The sequence below is a fragment of the Elgaria multicarinata genome, chromosome 6, assembly GCF_023053635.1.
Source record: "Elgaria multicarinata webbii isolate HBS135686 ecotype San Diego chromosome 6, rElgMul1.1.pri, whole genome shotgun sequence".
Taxonomy (NCBI): Eukaryota; Metazoa; Chordata; class Lepidosauria; order Squamata; family Anguidae; genus Elgaria; species Elgaria multicarinata.
Genome location: NC_086176.1, coordinates 71,158,463 through 71,183,463, shown reverse-complemented (window position 1 = coordinate 71,183,463; position 25,001 = coordinate 71,158,463). Strand labels below are relative to the sequence as shown.

At 44.0% G+C, this 25,001-nt stretch overlaps 1 protein-coding gene across 1 annotated transcript in view; it reads right to left on the bottom strand.

Annotated features, from left to right (window-relative positions):
• Positions 1–20,103, bottom strand: part of SLCO4C1 (solute carrier organic anion transporter family member 4C1) — a 47,228-nt gene extending 27,125 nt beyond the window's left edge. The window contains exons 1-2 of the mRNA XM_063128768.1: positions 19,880–20,103; positions 14,052–14,315 (exon numbers count right to left, since the gene is read on the bottom strand). Coding sequence (XP_062984838.1) covers positions 14,052–14,315; positions 19,880–20,099 — 484 coding nt within the window. The 5' untranslated portion in view covers positions 20,100–20,103. The remainder of the gene's footprint in view (positions 1–14,051; positions 14,316–19,879) is intronic.
• Positions 20,104–25,001: the final 4,898 nt, after the last annotated feature.

The window sequence follows — 25,001 nt, the reverse complement described above, 5'->3', positions numbered from 1 at the left end:
ACATATTTATTGGCCAAACATGTTTCAAACATTGCAGCTTTCCAGTCATAAGAAATCTGCTAAACATAAGTTTATGGTCTATGCTGTTGACATAAAAGTGAGACTTGAAACAAAATGTTGCAGTGTATCTTCCCACCTAAAAGAAGTACTCTGGTTCAAGGTTTCAGGCATGCATTCCCTCTAAGCTGAGCATTCCTCTCCCACCTGGGTTCCTTTTTCCCTCAACTGTTACCCTACATTCTGTGGCTATTGAGTATGCTTAGTTTTTATTGGGATGTTGTAGGGTGGGGTAGATTTTTTTTCTAAAGGTATTTTAGCTCCCTCACGCATGTAGTTATTTCCCTCTTATTTCTCAGTGGCCCTAATTTGGCCACAAGCCATGTGGTACTCACCACTTGAGTTCAGTATTAGGAAGAATTTTAATAATAAAGTCCACTAGAGGGAGCTCCCATTTAATTCATCTGAACAATGTGAATCATTTGCCATCATTGAGAATCAAAACAATGTTGGATTGACAAGATAAAGTGACTGCTACCATTCAATATACCTCTTTTAACAACCTCTTTTATACTGTTTTTATGTTTTTTAAATTTTTGTATACTTTTAATGTTTACTATTTTTAATTGTTGTAAACCGCCCAGAGAGCTTCAGCTGTGGGGCGGTATATAAATGTAATAAATAAATAAATAAATATAAGATAGTAACAAAGTAACAAAGTAAAAAATGATATTTACTGGTGTTATGTGTATCATTATGGTAGGCAGAAGACAGGTGGAGGGTCCTAAAATGGCAAGGATCCCAGGTGAAAAGTAACCCTCATTAAGCCTTAAAAAAATCTATATAGGAAGAGGAAATGGAATAGCTGCACAATGTCTTTCTTTTGATGGTAGTGCTAGGCACTGTCCATTTGTAAGCACCCAACATCTCATGTAAGAAAAAGTAAGATATGCCCTTCCATACCACAGAGAGAGAGAGAGAGAGAGAGAGAGAGGAATAGCTAGCTAGACCAGGGGTGGGCGTGTGGCTATATAACACAGACTGGAGATAACAAGGGGACTGCTGCACATATATTAAGTGCTTGCAGGAGGTCCTGCAAGTGCCAGCCAAGAGTGCTTCACCGGTCCTTCACCTTTCCCATCTGAGGAAAGCCAAGAAGAACCACCCTAGTCAGGTCCCTCTGCCTTCTGACTTCTTCACAATGGGAGAAGGCACAGGCAGAGAAGGGGCTTCACTACATGTAGGCCTTGTTCAATGGGAAAAGACGCTTGTGCAGTGAAGCTCGTTCCCACCACATGTACTGGGAGGATCATTTTCCCAGTGCACCTGCTGGAAACCAAATGACATCAAGGGGTGTGGCCTCAAGGCTGGTTGATGTCCTTCGGTCTGCAGAGGGTTGGTTACTTGCCCCTAGTTCTGGTTGTTTGCCCCTGAACTAGACTATAGGCCTTAAAGAAGAAAATTACAGTCTCAAGAAATCATACAGTCTTCAAATCCCTCCTGCTGAAGGTCTCCTATTTCACCACACTTCATTTATTTCAAATAAAGTAACAGAAAATCATTGTCTACTGCAATATATGTAACTAGCTGATACCTATTTAGAAGCCAGTCTATCAAATAAGAACAGTGCTTAGAATAAACCAGAATTCCTAAGTGTTGCATTTCAGCCATTAGTTGTGGCAATTATTTAGTCTACTTTTAATTTCATTATTTTTACTCCACTCTTCGGCTGATAAGGCTCCTGGAGTGGTAATGATCTGGTGTAAAACTGAACATGGCATCCTTCCAAGGTGCAGGTTGATTGCAGAGTTACTTGGTTATTCTCTAACAGTACCTGCTCAAACAAGCTGGATCCATTCCAACTATGTAATCTTTTCCAGTACTCATTAACTCCACTGGTGATAAAGAGTAACAGGATTATATTTGCATTTGCCCGAATCTCAGAGAATAAGAAGATTACACAATTGCTTGACAATCCACTTGTAATAGGAACCAACAGTAAAATAAAGGAGAGCTAAAACCTTCTTTGGACCTCCTTTTCAACAAACAATATATCATTGTAACTGAAAGCAGATTAACTTTCATTTACACTGGCAGCTTTGGTTTTCTGGAAATCAGCCAAAAACAAATTATATTTTAATGGTCTCTAAATTACAGGAATCAGTATTCCTAAAAGGAATTGAAAACAAAACTGTCAATATCAAATCTATGGTGTGACCACACTTGGACTACTGTGTACAGGTCTGGTCACTGCACTTCAAAAAAAGTGTTGTAGCACTGGAAAATGTACTGAAAAGGGCAACCAAAATGTTCAAGGGAGAGGAGCAACTCCCCTATAAGGGTAGGTTACACCATTTGGAGTTGTTTAGCTTAGGGGGAAAAGTGAGTATGGGGGAACGTGATAGAAGTGTATAAAAGTATGCATTATTATTATTAATTATTATTATTATTATTAATTGCATTTTTATACCACCCAATAGCCAAAGCTCCCTGGGCGGTTCACAAAAACTAAAACAATTCAAAGTATAAAACAAACAGTATAAAAACATGATATAAATGGATTAAAACATACCATACATGATTAAAACATCCTGAAAACTTCCTGAAAATGTTCTAAAATTTCACTGGATAGGCCTGCTGGAATAGATCAATCTTTATTGCTTTTTTAAATTCTAAAATACTGTCAAGTTGACGAATCTCCTCCGGCAGGCCATTCCACAGTCTGGGAGCAGCGGAAGAAAAGGTCCTCTGGGTAACAGTTGTTAATCTAGTTTTTGCTAGCTGAAGTGGATTCTTCCCAGAGGACCTGAGTGTGCAGGGCGGATTGAACGGGAGAAGGCGATCCCGCAGGTAGCCTGGACCCAAACCATGTAGGTCTTTAAAGGTAATAGCCAACACTTTGTACTTTGCCCAGAAACTAATCGGCAGCCAGTGAAGAGATTTTAAAACCGGTGTAATGTGGTCACCCCTAGGTAACCAGCCAGTGACCAGCCTGGCTGCGATATTTTGGACTAATTGAAGTTTCTGGACTAGGCACAGAGGTAGCCCCATGTAGAGCGCATTACAGAAGTCGAGCCTCAAGGTTACCAGTGTGTGCACTACCGTCTTTAGGTCTTCCAACTCTAGGAAGGGGCGCAGCTGGCATATCAGCCGAAAATGATAGTAGGCACTCTTGGCCGTCGCATCTATCTGGGCTGTCATTTGGAGCGACGGATCCAGAAGCACCCCCAAGCTGTGAATAGAGTCTTTTGGGGGAGTGTAACCCCATCCAGAACCAGTTGACACACCTCCAAACCCAGGTTGTGGCCTTTGACAGCGAGCACATCTGTCTTGTCTGGATTCAGCTTCAGTTTGTTTTTCCTCATCCAGCCCATTACCGCCTCCAAGCATTCATTCAGAGGAGACGCACTATCCTTAGCTGACGCTGTTGTCGAAGGCATAGAGAAATATATTTGGGTGTCATCAGCATACTGATAGCACCCCGCCCCATGCCTCCGGATGATTTCTCCCAGCGGTTTCGTGCGAATATTAAATAGCATTGGGGAAAGGATGGCACCTTGTGGTACGCCGCACAGCAGCTCCTTTTTTGAGGAGCAGCTATCCCCAAGCATCACCATCTGGAACCTGCCCGAGAGGTAGGACCGGAACCACCAAAGGACAGTGCCTCCAATTCCCAATCCCCTCAGGTGATCCAGAAGGATACCATGGTCAATGGTATCGAAAGCCGCTGAGAGGTCCAAGAGTACCAGCAGGGACACACTCCCCCTGTCAATACTCAGGCGTAGATCATCCGCTAAGGCGACCATGGCGGTCTCAACTCCGTATCCTGCTCTAAAGCCAGTTTGAAATGGGTCTAGAAAATCTGTGTCATCCAAAACTGCTTGGAGTTGGTGAGCAACCGCCCTCTCGATCACCTTGCCCAGGAGTGGAAGATTTAATACTGGTCAATAGTTGTTAAGATCCAGAGGGTCCAGGGAGGGCTTTTTCAGAAGTGGCCGTACCACCACTTCTTTTAAACACAATGGAAAACTCCCCTCCCTGAGAGATGCATTAATAATACATTGTAGTTGTAATCTAACTGCATCTCCTCCCTGGGCGAACAACCAAGAAGGACAGGGATCGAGAGGGCAAGTCATCTTCCTCACTCTTCCAAGCAGCTTGTCCACGTCCTCGGTACTCACCAACTGAAACTGATCCAATGTACTCCTGCTTGTGGAGTTGCTGGACACTCCATTCTCAGCTTCTACTATAATGAGTGTGTCTAAGTCGGCTCTTATCCGAGAGATTTTATCTGTGAAATGATCATTAAAGGCATCACAGCAAACTACCGAAGGCTCTAAAGTCGGGTTCGGGGAGAAGGTGTCTGCGTTAGACCCCTCACCACCCTGAATAGTTCAGCTGGACGCGATTTCGCAGGCACAATGCAGGCAGAGAAGAAAGCTTTTTTCGCTGCACGTATTGCCACCCCATAGGAACAAAGATATTCTCTATGTCGTGTCTTATCGGATATAAGTCGAGTTTTCCACCATCGGCGCTCTAGTCGTCGTCCTTCCTGCTTCAGCTCCCTGAATTCTTCTGCATACCAGCGTGCCCGGTTAGAAACGGGCCAGAGAGGACGTTAGTTAGGTCTTGATTCCATCTGTTAACCAGGGCTTCAACAGGATCGTCGATGATACCAGCCATAGAACCCTCTAAGGCTTTCTGGAATCCAAGAGGATCCATCAGCCTTCGAGGGCGGACCATCCTAATAGGTCTGCCACCCCTGTAGGGGCGGATAGTAGCTGCGATACTAATCCTGACCAGAAAATGATCTGTCCATGACAATGCAGAAGTATTTATCACCTCTACCCACATATCTGTCTGTTCGGAACTGAAAACAGCATCGAGAGTGTGACCTGCTGAATGCTGAAAAGTGGCAGATTCAGGATAGATCAAAGGAAGTACTTCTTAACCCAGTACATAATTAAGATATGGCATTTGTTAACACAAGTTGTAATGATGGCCACCAACTTGGACAACTTTAAAAGGGGATTGGGCGAATCCATGGAGGGCAAGGCTATCAATGGCTACTGGTCATGATGGCTATACCTTTGGTATCAGAGACAGTGACCACTTCACATGATAGTGGGCTGCTGGTAGGTATTTGCCACCCAGGTTTGAATTACATGGCGAGCCATGGCAGCAAAAGTAATTTGGGGTATCTAGTCAGCAAGCAACCAGCCTGCGTGGTAGAAGAAATAGGCTACCGGCTTATTCCCTTGCTGGTATGATGTGAACCAGCCCAGTATATCTCGGTGCACCACTTGCTAGGGAACACAACCAAGGAGGTGCTATTGCACTCATGTGGTGCTTGCAAGTTTCCCACGGGCAGCTGATTGGCCACTGTAGGTACAGGATTTTGAACTGGATAGGTATTTGGTCTAATCCTGCTGGGCTCCTTTCAAGTTGATATGTTATGTGAACTGCTCTACCTGTACATGGTTTCTTTCCCTTGTTAGCGCATAAGGAGACCTCGTGGATTTGTTTCAAGTGATAGTATGGGTTATGGTGCAATTGTTATAATAAAATTACACCATGGGGCTGTCTTGACATCTTCTTTGCCCTGGGGTGGCTCCGAATCTGCATGGCATCGGTTAGACGAAGCAGGCACAGATTCAAAGCCACCCCAGGGCAAAGAGACAAAAATGCACGGCTAAAAAGTCAGGGACTTATCCCAACTTTTTCAGCCAGAGCGAGGACAGCCCAGCTCTTCCACCAGTTTGTCCTTGCTCTGGTGCTACTCCAGAGGCATTCCCAGTGGATGGCGACCCCTAATTGGTTGCCATCCTCTCGGGCAGGGGGTGGGCCAGCGAGTGGAATGAATATCAGAATGCCCCACACTGCCTTGCTGTGGGGAGAAGAGTTTATTTTCCTCCCCCAAGCTGCCACTACTGATGCCTACTTCTACTCCTCTTCCTAAAGTAAATTATTCTCTTCCCCTGAGATGCTGCCACTGCTCCCGCTTCTGCCACCACCTCCATCTACTCACCTAATCTCAGGGAGTGATGGAGGAGGTGGCAGATGACTGCTGTAAACCCCATGCTTGCTGCTTGGGGTGGGGATTATCTGGCACAATCCCACAGGAGCGAAAGCGCGGGGTTTGGGGGGGAATGCAGTGGCAACTTGGTGCCGTGAAGATAGCCCCAAGTGTACTTTGTGACATTAAGAACATTTTTTAAAAATGAACAAGGCACTCTTAATCACTAGTGATACATGATCGAGATGTTTATGGCATCAAACTTCTTTTTCTAAAAAGAATAATAAATATGACTGAATTCAATAAGCCATCCAAAGTATGCAACACGCTTACAAGCAAAGCTGCACCGTGTTTCACTGCCTGTTTCCCCTTTCTGCAGTTTCAAATATGTTTTAAAGGTATGATGGAGGGGAACTATAAAAACCAAATGACCATTCATATGAAAAGAAAAGGCAGCCCTGTACCTAGGAGTTGATGCTAGAAATGTCTCAAAAATGTCCTGAACTATATATACATATGTGTGTGGATATATCTATATCTCCTTAGCTATTTTTCCTCTATATCTAATCATGCAAGCTTAGGACTACTCAAATTTAACAAACTTATAGAAACATGATTCAAAGTATCCAACAGAAGCCATTTCTCAGTACACATCCCTCGCCGCATTTCGTCTCTTACCTAAGACCGTCCATTTCCTTCTCACTTTTCATTTCTCATGAGGAAGTGCACTTAAAACATTTCTGATAAGCTTTTTTGTTTTAAAAACAACGGTATCCTATTTGTAGAACAGATTAGCAGTGTTGATGTGTTAACACATACTTCCTCATGAACACTGTTCACTTTGTTGCATAACTACTGTTAGAGTAAGAGCAAGTTCTCCTTACAGACTATTTTGCTAAACAAACTGAGCCACACACACAATGGGTATTATGTAATAATATCACCACCCTTACAGAGAATTGCTCTGTAATTTAGGGCTAAAATGTCATATTTGCGGGTGACCTCTTTTTGAAAGCCTCCTGTTGTAGCAGGAGTGCCGCATTTTATTTAGTAGGGTACAAAATTAATTTAAACTTGAATTTTAGTTAAGGCGGGTCATGTTGCTGCTGTGTGCCACTTTAAGAGGAAATCTTTTCTAAGAAATGCTACTTTTATTCTAGGCAGATGTCCAAATACAAGGTGGAGGATTATTTCACCAAGTTCTTGCTACATAAAGCCAGATTGTGTTCTAAGTAAAGAATGTTGTGCTATTTGTTTCAGTGCAACCTCACTGAAAAAGGAAGACTTGCACTGGTATATCCAAATGGGATCTTGTTGATTGTTTAAACACAGGCATCCTTTGTCAAAGTTTTCCCTTCCCCACCCAACAGGCACTAGGTTAATACTGGCATGTGTTCTCTGCTTCCTCAAGCAATGAGGTTCAGGGGTTTGGTTGCCTTTGGATGACAGAGCACAGCAAACAGTTAGGGCATCTTTGTAATATTTGCTTTATTTACAAAGTATGAAGGAAAGCAAACAGGCACTCTTATAAGGCATATTCATATTCCAGTTTCAGCTCATGTTAGCTAGAAACTCTCAGGGCCTGATCAGACAATACGCTAAGTCATGATTAGGCTGCTAACCCTTTTGCAGCAAGTAGTTTGTGAGTGTGTTTAAACCATGGTTATGTAGCCACTGTGGTTAGAAATGGTTCACAAGACACACTTGGGCCTAATCTACACTTGCCATTTATCCCGGAGTGGTCACAAGGTCATCCCTGCCTGTCCAAATGACGCACAGCTGATACCAGGGTGAAACAGGGATTTATTTATTTATTTATTTATTTTGATGAGCACTCAGTTCTTCCAGGATAGCTGGGACTGCTTCTTTCCCATTTTTCCCATCCTCTTGAGACCATCCCGATGTCTGCAGGCAGTGTGGCTCTCCCCCCTGGGGTCCTCCCTCTTCCCCACGAGTAGCAGGGCTCAGGAAAAGGGCATGGAGCTGTGCAAGGGGAGTCCGTGGGTATCGGGGACGAGAGGGAGAGCATTTTTGCCATCTTTGGGATGGCGCTCAGCATCTTCCAGGGCTGAGTTTGTTGTATTTTTTTAAAAAAACAACAACTCACCTTCACACATGATTGTGCCCGCACAATTGTGCAATTGCATAAATGTCTCTTTTTTAAAAAATATGGCACCCTGGAACATCCCTCTTTGCTTCTGAACTATTTGCTGGCATGTGGCCTCTGAGGGATGATCCCAGAAGTGGAAAACTCCATGGTCATCCCTCCCCACTCCCCAAAGGGCTGCTGGTGTAGATGAGCCCAGGTCATGGTTCACTAAGCCATAATGTTTAGTTCAAAAACAGGGCCTCTGTACAGGCCCTGTACAGGCATACAGTATGCCTATAGTTATTATTATTATTATTATTATTATTATTATTATTATTTATTTATATAGCACCATCAATGTACATGGTGCTGTACAGATAACACAGTACATAGCAAGACCCTGCCGCATAGGCTTACAATCTAATAGGTTGTAGTTAACAATAAAGAGGGAAGGAGAATGCAAACAGGCACAGGGAAGTGTAAACAGGCACCGGGTAGGGTAAAGCTAATAGTATAGAGTCAGAACAAACTCAATATTTGAAGGCTATAGGGAAAAGAAAAGTTTTTAGCTGAGTTTTAAAAGCAGTGATTGAGTTTGTAGTTCTCAAGTGTTCTGGAAGAGCGTTCCAGGCGTAAGGGGCAGCAGAAGAAAAAGGACGAAGCCGAGTAAGGGAAGTGGAGGTCCTTGGGCAGGCGAGAAGCATGGCATCAGAGGAGCGGAGAGCCCGAGTGGGGCGATAGTGTGAGATGAGAGAGGAGAGATAGGGAGGAGCTAGACCGTGAAGAGCCTTGAAGGTCAGCAGGAGAAGTTTATATTGGATTCTGGAGTGAATTGGAAGCCAATGAAGAGATTTCAGAAGTGGAGTGACATGGTCAGAGCGGCGGGCCAGGAAGATGATCTTAGCGGCAGAGTGGTGGACAGAGACCAGCGGACTGATGTGAGACGAAGGAAGGCCAGAGAGAAGAAGGTTGCAGTAGTCCAGCCGAGAGATAACCAGTGCGTGAACGAGAGTCTTGGCAGAAGAGACAGACAAAAATGGTCGAATCCTGGCAATATTATATAGGAAGAAACGACAGGATTTAGCTACAGCCTCGATGTGAGGAGTAAAGGAGAGCGAGGAGTCAAATATAAAGCCAAGACTACGAGCTTCCTTGACCGGAGTAAGTGTGACATCGTTGACAGTAAGAGAGAATGAGAGGTGAGGAGAAGGTTTAGGAGGAAAAACAAGCAATTCAGTCTTTGCCATGTTAAGTTTCAAACGACGATGAAGCAGCCAGGCTGAGATATCTGAAAGACATGCTGAGATACGATCGTGAACATCTGGAGAAAGTTCCGGAGATGAAAGATATAATTGTGTATCATCGGCATACAGGTGATATTGGAGGCCGTGAGATTGAATAAGCTTGCCCAAGGGCAGCATGTATAGAGAGAACAACAACGGGCCAAGCACCGAGCCTTGCGGAACCCCAACTGAAAGGGGAAAAGAGGAGGACGAGCTGCCGTTAGCCGACACGCTGAAAGAGCGACCCTCTAGATAGGAGGCGAACCAGTTATAGACAGAGCCACAGAGTCCAAGGTCATGGAGGGAATCTAAGAGAAGATCGTGATCAACCGTGTCAAAGGCTGCGGTTAGATCAAGGAGAATAAGAATGGAATAATGGCCTTTAGACTTGGCAGTAAGGAGATCATTGGTGATCTTGGTAAGGGCTGTTTCAGTGGAATGCAAAGGACGGAAGCCAGATTGAAAGGGATCCAGAGCAGAGTTATTAGAGAGAAAGTCAAGACAACGAGAGTAGACCAGACGTTCCAGGATCTTTGAGACAAAGGGCAGGAGGGAGACAGGTCGGTAGTTAGACAGTGATAGTCGATCAAGAGTGGGTTTTTTGAGAATGGGAGAGACTGTAGCATGTTTAAAAGCAGAAGGAAATGAACCAGAGGACAGAGAAGAATTAATGATGTGAAGCAAGGACGGGAGAATAGCGGGGATAAGATTAATAAAGACGCGAGAGGGAATCGGATCACGGGAACAAGTGGAAGGCTTCGATGAGCGCAGTATTTTAGACAGTTCATCAGCTGAGACCGAAGGGAACGCCGAGAGAGTTGAAGGAGGAACTGACAGGTGAGGGGCAGGAGCTGGAAGCGGAGCAGAGTTGGCTAGATCTGAGCGTATAGTTTGGATTTTAGCATTGAAGAAAGAGGCAAAGTCGTTGGCAGACAGAGAGGCGGGGAGAGATGGCGGATTAGGCTTCAGAAGAGAATTGAAGGACGCGAAGAGCCGCTGAGGGTGCTTAGCATTTGACTGGATCAACGTTGAGTAGTGCTGCTGTTTGGCCAGTGAAATGGCAGAAGAGAAGGAGGAGAGAACAAATTTGTAGTGGACAAAGTCCGCCCAGTCCTTAGCTTCTAATGAATCTTATTTGTAATATGTAGTTGGGCTTTGCATATGAGACATCAGATCGAACAGTATATCAGAACATAAGGAAAGGCATGCTGGATCAGACCAAAGGTCCATCTAGTCCAGCATCCTGTTCATACAATGGCTAAACAGTTGTCAACTAGGAACCCAGAAACAGGACATGGGTGCAACACCATCCTCCCACCCATGTTCCCCAGCAACCGGGGTACATAGGCTTACTGCCTCTGCTTCTGGAGGTAGCACATAGCCATCAAGACTAGTAGCCACTGATAGCCTTCTCCTCCAGGAATCTATCCAACCCCCTTTTAAAGCCATCCAGATCGGTGGACATCACCACATCTTGTGGTACCAAATTCCATAGTTTAACTATGCACTGTACAGGAAGAAACAACAACAACAATAATAACAACAGTTTATTGATTATTAGCCAATCTGCTCCTACTCATACAGAAGCACAATAAAATATTCCTCTCAGCTAGAGGAAATAGCAGAGCATGAAGTGCTAATAGAAGGGCTAAAAAGATCAAGTTAAAACATCTCATAATCCTGAGCAATATTTGCTAAGATGTTATATTATATAGACAAGTTTAGTCTTTTATGGCAGCCGGTGAGTTTCATTTCTCCAGAGCCTGTTTGACAAACTATATGATATAATCTGTACCAGCCAATATTAGTGATAGAGTTGTGCATAGAGATACACCAAGCAGGATATTGCACTATGAAAGCGGAATGAAAGTGGTATATGGCATCTGTTAAGAGGCCCAAACAGTTATCAGTGCACTTCAATACTGCCAAAAAGCAGTAGTGTGGCTCCTGCCTTTTATATAGCACTTTCATACCGCTTTCATAGTGCAATATCCTGCTTGGTGTAGATGAGGGTGAGTTATCCCTGAACCCTATTATTAAGGCCTCAAGGTATTGCTTCCTCAACTCTCCATATAATGAGAATTCCAATAGGAAGTGTACCGTGTCCTCTACCTTGAGACAGCCAGCTGGGCAATCTCTTTTCACACTTTGGTGGGACCTATAGCATGCCTTCAGCTTCGTCAGCAGGAGTGAATTCAGCCTGCACATAGTCATAACTCATATCAAGTAAAGGGGCACCTTCCCCGGGAAGGTAATAATACTTTTATATTTCATGTTGGAATGGCTCCCAGCAGTGACAGCCATTGCAGTCTCAATGTCAACATCACATGGCCTCCTGAAGATCTCCTCCCTGGCACTATCGTACCCCCTTGCAAAGTACATATGTTTGTGAAAAACCCAGCTCAGAAACAGATAGGCTTGGCTTGTCTGCCCATGAGTCTCTCCCCATGTCTTTGTATGCTGATAAAACCAAGGGTGAAACCAATTGAAACACTATCTTTAGCCAAAAGAAAATGGCTGCTTTTTGAACAAGCATTTCCACTGAGTAGCAAGCTATTTCTAATTGGACAATGGCTTTGGAAGTGGATGTAGGTACTCCAATAAAAGTTTATGCTGTGTTGACTCCAATGGGGCAATGTCTGCATAGGCCCAGACAGGTCCCCCATATAAGATCTAGAAGAGTATTTTAACTTTGTATAGTTTTATTTAAAAAGCCCACCATCTTTCCCCCTGGTCCAGTAGCAAAGCGAAGAATAGCATTGCCAGTTAGCTGTCAAGACTGCTGCTTTCAAATGCTCGGACCAGGATCCTGAACTTTGGAATTTCACTCCTAGGTATTTGTACTTATTGACCTGATCAAGCAAGTAATTATCCTGCTGCCATCAGTATTTCTTCCTCCTTTTGCCAAAAACTAAGATTTTAGTTTTATCATTGTTGACCTGAAGTGCTTCCCTCATGAAATATGAGCTTAAAGCTCTTAGAAGCCTTCGCATCCCCACTTGGGTGTATGACAGGAGAATGGCGTCATCTGCATACAGTAACACTGAGATGCTCCTGTCCTTTAGATGAGGAGGGGAGAAATCAGGACTAGAGAAGAAGGAAACTAGACCTAAGGTTTATCCCTGGATCGTCCAGGGGTCAAACCTGTTCATCTAGGTGACACACAGGGGATCCAGTGCTCAGGCAGGGGTGAACCCCGGATGATCCCAGGATAAACCTTAGGTCTAGCTGTGGCCTTTGTCATTAAGATACAGATTAAATAAAAGAGGTGCTTGCTCTGACCATGTTACTCCGCTTCTGAAATCTCTTCATTGGCTTCCAATTCACTTCAGAATCCAATATAAACTTCTCCTGTTAACCTTCAAAGCTTTTCACGGTCTAGCTCCTTCCTATCTCTCCTCTCTCATCTCACACTATTGCCCCGCTCGTGCTCTTCGCTCCTCTGATGCCATGTTTCTCGCCTGCCCAAGGGCCTCTACTTCCCTTGCTCGGCTTCGTCCATTTTCTTCTGCTGCCCCTTACGCCTGGAACGCTCTTCCAGAACATTTAAGAACTACAAGTTCAATCGCAGCTTTTAAAGCTCAACTAAAAACTTTTCTTTTTCCTAAAGCTTTTAAAACTTGATGTTGTGCGGACTTTATACTGTTAGTTTTACCCTACCCTGTGCCTGCTTACCCTACCCTGTGCCTGTTTGCACAGGCTTCCCCTACTTATTGTTTTACTATGATTTTATTAGATTGTAAGCCTATGCGGCAGGGCCTTGCTATTTACTGTTTTACTCTGTACACTACCATGTACATTGATGGTGCTATATAAATAAATAAATAATAATAATAATAATAATAATAATAATAATAATAATAATAGGATCTGAAGGAGCTCCACCCGAAGAGACTCTCACATGCAAACTAGAATTCTCATACAGTTCCTGTATTCTCCTGAGCAACTTATGGTCCACGTTTCAAAGTGTAAGTTTGTCCCAAAGGCAGGGTTTAGATGTACAGGAAACAGAACTAAACTATTTCAATTTTTGAAGATTCAAAATCCAGGAATCAGATCCTGCCTTCTCCCTGGGTTGCCTCTGTCAGACTCAGACCATGGAATTTCTTTAAGACAAGGCAGTAAGGCATTTCTTTCTTTCTTTTTCAAGCCGATACATACTACTCAGGTTAGGGTTGACAAGCAAAGGCCAGATTCAGCCTCCAAAACCATTTTAGTTTGACCAACACTGAACCACGGCATTTTTTGCAGTCCCCTGCCCCCAAATGAATTTGCCATGACGGTGGAAGCAGTTTACTGCTGGAATTCTGCATTAGGTTGGCAGTAGCAAAAAGGGAGCAATTTTCCTTTAACAGAAGGCCCACATATTCAAGCAAAACTGTGCACTCCTGAAAGCCACCTCATCACCCCATTTTGCTGGAAAAGAAGTGCTTTTCCAAGAGCTCCCCATGTGTCATGTTCTAAAGGAAAATTGCAAGGGGTGTGTGTGATTGGTGCCACCACATTACTGAAATTCAGCAGTATGGCAGTGGCAGCAGGAACAGGGGAAAGCCCCCATCAGGACTGGGGAGGGGGATAATGCAGCCCTCCCAACCACCAAACTTTGCCCATTCCTGCTTTAAAATATCATTAAACAAGGCTGAAATTAAAATGTAAATGAACTTACCTTCCAATCTTTCTCCATATGTATATACCCCACTAGTAAAATGTGGCAAGGAAAATACAAGTGATCCTACTGCTATCAGGAAAGAGGCAAAGGCCAGCCATCTTGGTTTGTGCCCTCTTTCGCCATAGAAGGAGATAAAAAGGCATAACACAGAGAATGAAATGTCATAGCCAGCGGAGATTACGCCAGTGAGAGAACTGTTCAGATCAAAACGCTTCTCAATAGTGGAAATGTTCACATTTATTAATCCATTCACCACAATGCCTAGAAGGAAAGAGACATACAATCAGACAGTCAACTGACGTATCGCTATTTTGTTCTTGTTGTTAATGGTAACACCTTTCTATATGTGCTAGAAAACCTTCTGTTCTTTAAATTTCAATATTATTTTCCCAAAGTGCTTAATTATTATGCAATGGGATAATAATTTGAATTAAAATATGCATAAGGTAGATAGAGTGACCTGAAAAAGAAATTGACTTTAGACATCTATGTAGTACAAGTTTGCAAGTTTTAAATGTGCCCTCTAATTAAAAGTTCATGAATTCACAATTATGTCCAGCACAATCCCATACATGTCTACTCAAAAGTAAGCCCAGCTGTATTCAATGGAACCTTCTCTCAGATGTGTGTGCATAGGATTACAGCTTTAATGGTTGTTACTTCAGTGCTTGGACCCAGTGCTTATGTCACTTTTAAAAAAAATGTTCTAAAAACTCAAGAAGGTGATTTCAGCAGGATGATATAATAAGGGAAAACAGTTCTTGGGAGATATCACCTCTTGGTACAGGATGGCATATTAGAAAAGAAAAGAAAGGAAAGGAAAAGAAAAGAAAAGAAAAGAAAAGAAAAGAAAAGAAAAGAAAAGAAAAGAATGTTGCCACCAAAATCTGGCATGACTTCATAGTGAATTCAAATGTATTCTGAGAATTAGGGTGAAGTGTTGATAGACCAAGCATCAGGGTGCACTTTTGTGGCACTACTAAAAGCAAGCAGTTATCTAATTAAATATTATATTTTTACTGTGAAGGAAAGCATGCCATTTGGATGTTCTGATCCAGGTTTCAAAATGTCTTGTGCTGGCTCTGATCGCAGATTTCCTCTTAATGAGGAAGCACAAGTATTCCAACATGCTAAAAATTCCCCTTAATGAGGAAGTACATGTATTCCAACATGCTAAAATAATTCCCCTTAATGAGAAAGTACATGTATTCCAACATGCTAAAATTACCCTTCAATGGAAGGCAAAAACTCCTTTTACAAGTGGCCAAAGCAAGAGACAACAGCAGAACTTCTCAACTTCTAACACTGTGGCTCAGTATCCACAGGCTCCATTCTTTCCCACTTTAGCCACTGTGGTGTAGTGGCTAAAGTGCTAGACTGGGACTCGAGTGATCCGGGTTCTAGTCCCCACTTGGCCATGGAAACCCACTGGGTGACTTTGGGCCAGTCACAGACTCTCAGCCCAACCTACCTCACAAGGTTGTTGTTGTGAGGATAAAATGGAGAGGAGGAGGATTGTTTACACCACCTTGGGTTCCATGGAGGAAAAAAGGCAGGATATAAATGCAACAAGAGCAACAACAATTTGCTCTATTTTCACTGGCTGTTTTCAACTGAAAACTAAATGGACAGACTTTCCTTTCACCCTGTTCACAGCTTCTTGTAACTCATAGTTTTTGGCTTGCAATTCAACTGTCTCAGCCCAACACTATGTAAGTTTATTCAGACATAAGCACACTGGGTTTCCAAATAATTGTGCACAGGACTGCCACTTTTATTATATTACATTTATCATTTAACTATTTCCTTTGCATACCTATCTAACTTTGGGCCATCAAATCCTGAAAAAATGGCTCACTCCCTGTTAAAGAGGAAGATCTGCAGCTCAATTATGCTTCCACAAGCAATGCTAGCATCATTAGCTTTCAAGTCAGTATCATTCCAACAATAATTCTTGGGCAACCAATTTCATGCAAAATATTAGGCGTTGGCAATCTTCATAATAGTCAGCCTATTACTGTATATAGTTGCCCAATTCTACACAATCACTTTTGAAGATGTAAGAACATAAGTATAAAGTGTTCATCAACATGTAGATGAATTAGAATTGCTATGGTTTATGTGTGGTGAATTCACATACAAAAGAGGGCAGAGCTCTCCTTTCCATATTGTCGCCCTAATTAATTGAACATTAGGTATGCAGGGAGAAACTGAAGTATGACACAAGCATCTATGCATTAGAAAAGGATTGATTTACCTCCAGCTTTTTATAGAAACTTGGATCACTTAGTCTAAACCAGCCTTTCCCATGCTAGTGCCCTCCAGATGTTTTGGACTGCAACTCACATCAACCCCAGCCAGCATGGCCAATGGTCATGAATGTGGAGAGTTGTAACCCAAAACATCTGGAGGGCATGAGGTTGGAGAAGCGTGGTCTACACCATGTCCTTGACCACACGCACCTCCAAAATGTGAATGAGGCTCTACAACCTAGTCTCTTTCCACACTACAGCTGCCCAAACTACCATATGGCAAAAGAGGGGTAACAGTGGAAAAACCTTTCCATGCAGAAGAGAAGCAAGTTCCATCATAACTTAGGAACATAGGAATATGCTTTATGTTGAGTCAACCCACTGATTCTTCTAGCTTAGTATTGTCAACACCAACTGGCAGCAGCTCTGCAGGGTTTCAGACAGGAGTCTTTCCAAGCCCTACCTGGAGATTGCAGGGATTGAACCTGGGACCTGTTAAATCCCAAACAAGTGCTCTACCACTGAGCTATGGACCCTCCTTCCCACAAGAAATGGTAGCTAGATTTGGGTTCAGCACCTTCGAAGCAGGAGAGAAGTTGGTAAGGGCAGGGTGATGAAAGGAGTCCAGCCCTCAAAACTAGACAAAAGGGTGGAAGGAATGCTGCAGTTCCCTCGGATGCCAAGGAACAACAGCTCCCCAAACCTGTTTTTTCTCTGGCGAAATAAATAGGAAATAAGTTCTCCTCCTAGAGTACAATTCTGTATCTGTGGTGTGGTTGATACTCTCAGTAGCTCCACCCCACTCAGGCTCAGTCATGTCTGCACACAGGGAATGACAAGGGCAGGCCAATGAGCACTGGCATTCCAGGCAACCCCAATTTCAATCCGTCCAATATTTATGATGTTCTCCATACAGATGTTACCAAAGTGTTACTGGATGGAGCCACTGAGAAGACCAACCAAGCTGCTCTAGTAATATCAGAACAGACCCTGAAATCCAAGCTCAAAATAAGAGACAAGAAACAATCAATTGGGGGGCAGATACCCCAGACTGTGAAGTAACCTTGGGTGAAATTTACAAACACCCAGAAAGGTAGCCTAAAGGATGGCAGAAGTGTGGATGTTTCCAGTTGTGACTATGAAACTGGGAAGATGGTTCTTCTGAATCAATGGACTTGACGTGGCCATATGCACAGAGGACCAAGCCTCTTCATGTACATTGAATCATTGCACAGAAGAGGTCATCTTGGCAGTTGCAGTTTGCCATGGAGGGATGGATAGGAGGGAAGTTGTGTCTACCAGAATTATCTTCTTCTAAGCAACCAAGAAAGGTACAGGAGCCTCATTCTGAACTGTCAGCATAATCAACAGAGCACTAGAGTGTGGTGAACAGGCTAGCACCATCAGGAAGCTGCAGTTTAGGAGGGCACACTGGGGCCAAGCCATGGCTAGCTACCACTGGGATCTCCTGGAAGGTTTGGGCACCTTTGAGTGGCTTGGAACCCTTCCTCTCTGCTGCACCATTGGTGGTGGCAGGAACCCTGGCTCCTCCCACTTCCACTCAAAAGAGACAAGGATGTAGCTGTTCAAAAGAGTGGCCCTCTGCCCACTCAGCTGACCTCTCTCTCTCTGGATGACAGTGGGAATTGGGAGATGGCTGCTCCTCGGGTGGGCATGCAAGCACTAAATGATGGTGAGCCACACATTCCATTGTCTCACTCATCTCCCTGTGAACAGCATGGCAGATTGGACCCTGTTTCTCAGTGATGGCACCAGAAAAAAGGGGGGGGACTTCAGAGGGGGCAAAGCACATTATTTTTGGGGGGGGGTAGCTTGTCAAAACCCTCACCTTAGATCTCTGAAAGAGAAATCGCCATCCATTTCACATTAACCCTCCATCCTATAGATATCTTCCCTGAACAAGTCCCATGGTTTTGCTACGGTGCACTTTGAAGTAAGCATGCTTTAGGATTGCAGCCTTGTTTTAATTTCCCATGTATGATCGTTAAAGCCAGTGTGCTAGAATGGTTAAGAGTTTTACACAAGGACTGGGGAGGGACCTGGTTTCAATATCCCCACTCAGCCATAAACCTCGCCAGGTGACTTTGTGCCCATCTTGATTTCTCAGCCTTACCTACTTTGCACGGTTGTTGTGAGAAGAAAAGACCAACCACTGCCTCCCTCTCCCGTGCTGGGCCCAGTTCCAGCCACTGCACTGACAAGGGAGAGAAGCTGCTGCCCCATGGAGTTACCTCCACTGCTCTAGTGGAAGTAGCTGTAAGGCTGCTATGACCATTTGCACACCTTCTCCCTCCGGCAGCATTGCAGGGAGGACTAGGGGCTTGTCTAGATGGGCACTTTCCCCCGCGGTAGCTTCGGAGTGGTGGCAGGTGATCTACAAAGCTCCACTCTAAAAAAGTTGGGCACTTATCCCGACTTTTTTTAGTTTGGAGCGAGGCTTCGTGCCTCTGCGGACCCTTGTTAAAAACAAATTATAAATTAAAGTGGGGGTTGGATATTCTGTGAGGGTGGGAGCACCCCGTTCCTTCACATTTACAGCTTTAAAAAGAAAAAAAGGGGGAAAGAACTACTTAGGCCAATGTTTTTTTTAACTAACCTTGGAAGAGGGGGCACGCAGTTGCTCCCCCCACCGGAACGCCTGCATGCGTGCTCGGGCAGGCGACGGCGGTGGTGCCTACCAGAAAGCCCGCAACTGCGCTCCTTCCGCTGTAGATGGTCAGAAGGAGCACCAATGTGGTGGCATGGCGCCTTGCACCACCCCATGCTGCAGACCCAACATTGTCAAGTTGAAGGCTAGGTCAAGAAGAAAGTGGGGGGGATGCATCAGGGGAGGGATAAACTCAGTGGTAAGAGTGCTTTGGTCCCAGGGTTCAATTCCAGACATTGCCCAATTCCAGACATTGCCAGACAGAGCCAGGAAAGGTTCCTCTCTGCAACCGTGGAGCACCGCTGCCAAGCGGTGCAGCTGACACCGAGCTGGATGGACTAAGGTTCCAACCACCAGGTATAAGACAGCTGCCTATCTATTCCTCAGGGCATGTGGCCAAGGGCTACCAAAGCCCAGAACCAGTCTTGTGGATAAATGACAGGCATGAAGGATGTAAGACTAGTTCAGCAGTTCACACACCAGGTATGTTTTTCCTACATAGAGTAGACCATTGAAATGAATGGGACAGGGTCCTTCCCCAGAACTTGTCTAACACCCTCATCCACTCCAGCACACTTTGGAGGATAAGTCTTTAAAGGGGGAGAATCTATGTTTTCAATATCCTTATTAATAATAATAATAATAATAATAATAATAATAATACCTTAATGCGTTAATAATAACGTAATAATGTAATAAATAATATTGCCCTCAACTTGAGAATAACCCGTAATAGTCGTTCTCCCCTCCCCTCCAGCCCCAGGTGAGCCTTTGCAAGTCAAGCGAGATCCACCTAAAGGGCAGGGCCATATTATTTATTTATTTATTTATTTATTACATTTATTAAAGTCATCCTGATGGGGCTTGTGAAATCGTTCTCTCTCTCTCTCCCCGCCTCTGCTTACCTTGGAAGATGGAGAGCAGGCTGTAGAAGACCAGGTAGCCTTTGGCGCTGTTGCAGACCTGCAGGGCAGGGGGCCTGAACCTGCCGAACCCGCAGAGCTCCTCGCCGGGTTCAAAACTGGGCGAGGGGTCGACGGTGGGCTTCCGGGCGGCCCCCTGCGGGTCCACGCGTTCCGGGCTGGGGAGCTCGAAAGCCGGATTGTCCACGCCGACTTTCTTCATGGCACAGCCCGGGCTCGGTCCGGCTCAGCCTCCGACCGCGTCGCAGCCGCACCTGCCGGTTCCTCCGAGCGTCCGAAGCACCTGCCCGCCCGAACGCAGGCTCGGCTGGAGCGCAAAGGGCCGGAGAGGGGCGCCCCGGTGGGTCGGTGGTGCCTTCGCAGAGGCTCTGCGCCCGTCCACGGCGCTGGCGCGAAGCACACGCTCACGGCAAACTCCTGGGCGAAGATGAAGAGCGAGCGGCGGGGAGGGACCTTTGAAGAAGATGTCAAGCGTTGGCTGCCTGCTACGGGGTGCTGTTTACTGGAACGACCAGTTTGCTCACATGGCAAGGAAGAGACTTATCGCGGTGCTCATCGACCCGAGAGGAGAAAGGGTTGAGAAAGCAACCGCAGGGATTAGCAGCTGCCAGTAAACAAGAGAAGAACGACTTTTCTTCCTCGGGGTTCATCAGCAAACATTCCCCCCCCACACACACACACACACCTGCCCGCCCCTCAAATAATGGAGACCCAAAGAAGAAAAATAAAACGAAAGAGAACCAGCAGGTGTCACCAATGCCCGTGCTAAATCTGGGGATGCCTCTAGTTTTAGAGCTGACTCTTTGCTCCCAAGACTGATTTCCTTGGAATCATAAAAAGAAAGAAAAGAAAGAGAATGTTTGGAGATTTCAAGCTCTGGGAATTCCTCCTTTCCCCTTCCAAGTATTTAAGTGCAAATTTAAAAAAATCTTAGACCAGCTCTATACGTTTTTACACACAGAGAGAAATAAAGTCTGTGGCCACATAAAACTACAATCTAACATCAATGCTATAGCTTACGGCAGATATAACTGGTAAAATACGTTAACCATTATTATTGCAGGACACTGAATCCTCTAGGAGTCCTCTGGAATGTTGCAGCCAAACTGTTTTGCGACAGTTAAGAATGACAGTTGGCCAGTGACATCATGGCAACCAGATTGATTTGGACCCAAATGAGGAAATGACATGACCCTAGAGAGTTACATTTCTTCCATACCTGACCGTGAGGTGTTAATACTACATCGCCCCTATGACTTCAAATTAGAACGAGAGCCTTACACTACGGATATATGCCTAGTGATTTCATGGAGGTCAAGGCTAGCAATGCCTACTAGCCACGATGGTTCTACATTACCTCCAGTATCAGAAGCAGCTGCGCTCATGTCCTGCTCTGGGGTTCCTTCCTACAGGCATCATGGTTCGCCACTGTGGGAACAGAATGTTGAACTTCTAAGGCTTTGGTCTGATCCAGCAGGGCTGCTCTTAGGTCCTTAAAGTCGTGGAATAAATGAATACTCAGCAAGTTAAGAACTACAGACACTGCTTTCTTTTTTTCCTGCGCTATTAGGTGTAAGTTATCCCATTCAATTTAAAGCGATGGCAAGGTTTGAATCTTGAACTATATTTGTCTGATCTTTTGGATTTGATAAAAAATACTCTGAACATGGAGAACAGTATCTAGGGTACAATTTGCTGACAAAGCTCTATAAGCAAGCAATAGTAGTGATTGCACCACCTCTGAGACCCCTTTCTCTCTCTCTTTTTGTAACGTGTGTTGTATTATTGCTAACCCTTACTTTAATCCAGGGAGTCATGACTTGATTTCTGTCTGTATCTCACAAACAGGAAAGCTGAAAGGCAGAGGTGTGCCCCATTCATAATTCTCCAAGTAGCTGATGTTAAAATAGCCCCCTTTAATCTCTCATATGAGTTCACAGTCCAGTTGGGTAATACCATCTACATTCAGTCTTATGTCAACACTTCCCTCCTTATTGATCAAGGCAGAGTAATTCACTGTTTGTATATTCTACGTATATACAAACAGCACGAGATTTAGTTTTGTTAAGGACTGAGTACTTTCTATCATCCCTGATACACTTTAAAAACCAAGCTGTCATAGTAACTTTTTATTGTTCATTCTTGTCCATGCTGGGGCTTTATCCTGCACAGTTCACATAATACAAAAAAAGAAAAAAGAAAAAGAAAAGAAAATGCTCAACAGTGCCAATGTAAAAGGATATAATAATCTAGGTATGCAGATTTATGTCTGTGTACACTTTTTGAGTAAATAAACTCTTCTTCAGGGAGAGTATAAGAACAAAACTGTCTTCCCCCTCCACAGTGTCTACAATCTAAAGCTTTTTTTAAAAACTTAAAAGCATCTGCCATATAGCATTACAGTGCTCTGAGCTTTTGTAGATCATGGCACATCTTTCTGATAGTAGGACTGCACTTGGGGGGCTATTTACCTACATAATAGGCTATTACCTACATAATATTTTATGTATCTGCCTGCCTTCTCCTCTGAGCTCTTTCACTGGTGTGAGCTGGATAAGTACTACTGATTTTATTAGATTGTAAGCCTATGCGGCAGGGTCTTGCTATTTACTGTTTTACTCTGTACAGCACCATGTACATTGATGGTGCTATATAAATAAATAAATAAATAAATAATAATAATAATAATAATAATAATAATAATAATAATAACTGTTTCTGTGTTACAACAATTAAGGCTGCAAATACAGTGGAGAAGGGGGAGCTTGATTGCATATTGGTTCCTGTGATGGGTGCGGAAACCTAGCCTTTTTCTCCCTGTTAAAATCATATGCTCACTCATGTATTCATGCAAATCCAGCTCACTCAGACCTATTTCCCCCCAAAATTGTTCCTAACCAACTCTGCCTTCCCAGATGCTGATTTTTACTGATATTATTGCCTCTGCTGCATTGATAATGTAAGCCTGCCTCTTTCCATCACCTGACTACTGCTCCACATCTGCTATAGATTTCCTGGAGCAGAAATTGTACCACATCTTCATACAGCAGCCTTCCCAAACTCGGTACCCTCCAGAACTCCCACTACTGCTTCCATGTACTATCTCCAAGGGGATGCTGGGAGTTGTAGTCTAACACATCGGGGGGCATCAGGTTTGTGAAGGCCGTCCTACAGTCTAAAGTCTTCCACCCCGCCATGACCATCATCATCATCACCTAAGTGTGGTGGAATTAGCGAAGGATTTGCCATGTCCCCTTCATTTTGCCTGGATGGATTGTAGATGAGGCAGGGGGAGTACTTGTTAATTTTTCACTGAAGTCAAATCAATAGTATTTGAAGTTTCATTATGCCACTGGTGGTGCCACATTGGTTTTGATGGGTCTACAAAGTAGGATTTTCCATTTGTCGTTTTTCACACCAGCAATAAGGGAATTGAAGATCTATGCTTGGTGTCTGTAGCAACTTTCAACCCTAGACATACACAGTTGAGAGGTACTAAGGAGGTGTGAATTTACCCCGCCCAAGAACAGAAGAAATGGTGGCAGTACATGTGCTCTTTGCTGGGAAGGGAAGTGGCCAATTAGAGTTCCCCTAGCAGCAGGTGTTCTAGTTGGGTGACATTTCCCCCATATAGCAATCCTTTCTGAAGAAAGTGATCCATATTTATTTATTTTATTTATTTATTACATTTATATACCGCCCCATAGCTGAAGCTCTCTGGGTGGTTTACAAAAATGCATATTAGCACTGAATCAGATGAGCCCTTGTACAGCCTTAGCAAAAACAAAAGCAAAACACCTATTGTGGGTTTTTTGTGGTTGTTACTGTCATCTGGAAACGCTTCCAGTGTGATTTGACTGAAAGGGGAACTTGCCTCACAACTTTGGCAAGTAGCATGTGGTGGTGAGCACATCCAATTCATTCTGATTCTCCTATGGCGGAGTGGGGCTGAAAGGAGGAGTCGCAGGGAGTGAACTAGAACATGTCTCCCTGTTCTTCCTGCCACTCCAGCTGGGAGGATAGAACCAAGGGTTTCGACCCAGCCAAGCACTTATTCTCCTGACCAGAATTTTACCTTCTTGGCCAATTGCTAGGCTGCAAAGCCAGAAACAATCTCACTTGGTTGGGCCACAGTTGTATTTTAGTGGCAGATTTCTGTGCAGGAATGTTGGCATCACATTGGAGTGGCAGTTTGTTTATTACATTTCTCTCCCTCCTAATAACCAAAGCTCTCTGGGTGGTTCGCAACAATTAAAACCACAAAATACAGCATCAAATACAATATAAAATTTAGAAGTTTAAACTACAGTTAAACTACAGTTTTTTTCATTGATCTGTATGCTGCTCTGGAACCCTTTCTGGTTGAAGAGTAGAAAGAAATGTGTCAAATTATTTTTTGAAACAAAATTTAGTAATACTAGAGCAAAAGAATGTATTCATTTATTCCAAGAATGTATTAGACGCCTTTTTAGGGTCAAGTCCTCACAAGGCAGCATACACTCAAAAATAGAAACAATGAAATGTTGCGCTGAATTTTTAAGTGTGAAGTGGACACCAGCCTTAGCTAGACCTAAGGATTATCCCAGGCAAATGGAGAGGTCGTCCTTGCCTGCTCCCAGGATCCCCTCTGTGTCATTTGGATACACAGGGATGATCGCGGGACAATCCTGGGATGTAGGCCTGGTCTAGCCATGGCCACCGTTAAATCGATGCATCTAAAACACTGTTTTAGATCTCACAGTTCATCGAAGGAAATGCAGTAGTAAAAAGTTGAATGGGACAAGCAAATGTTAACTGAGATTTCCACGACCCCGTCACTGAATTTCTGTCACTAAATATGTAATTCCCAACAACTAAGGAGTTGCCTAAAAAGCCACTGGAAAAATTGAATGATATGCTGCTTGTGGGTTTCCTGAAAGCATCTGGCTGGACTTGGTGAGAAGCAATATGTGGGCAAGATCTACCTTTCATCTGATCCTGCAGGCTCTCCTTCTGTTCTAATGTGTTCCTCCTCTCCTATCACAGAGGTTGCTACGACACTACACATTCAGAGGCACGATGATATTTCACATGGACATAGTTACCCTATTCACAATGTTCATGT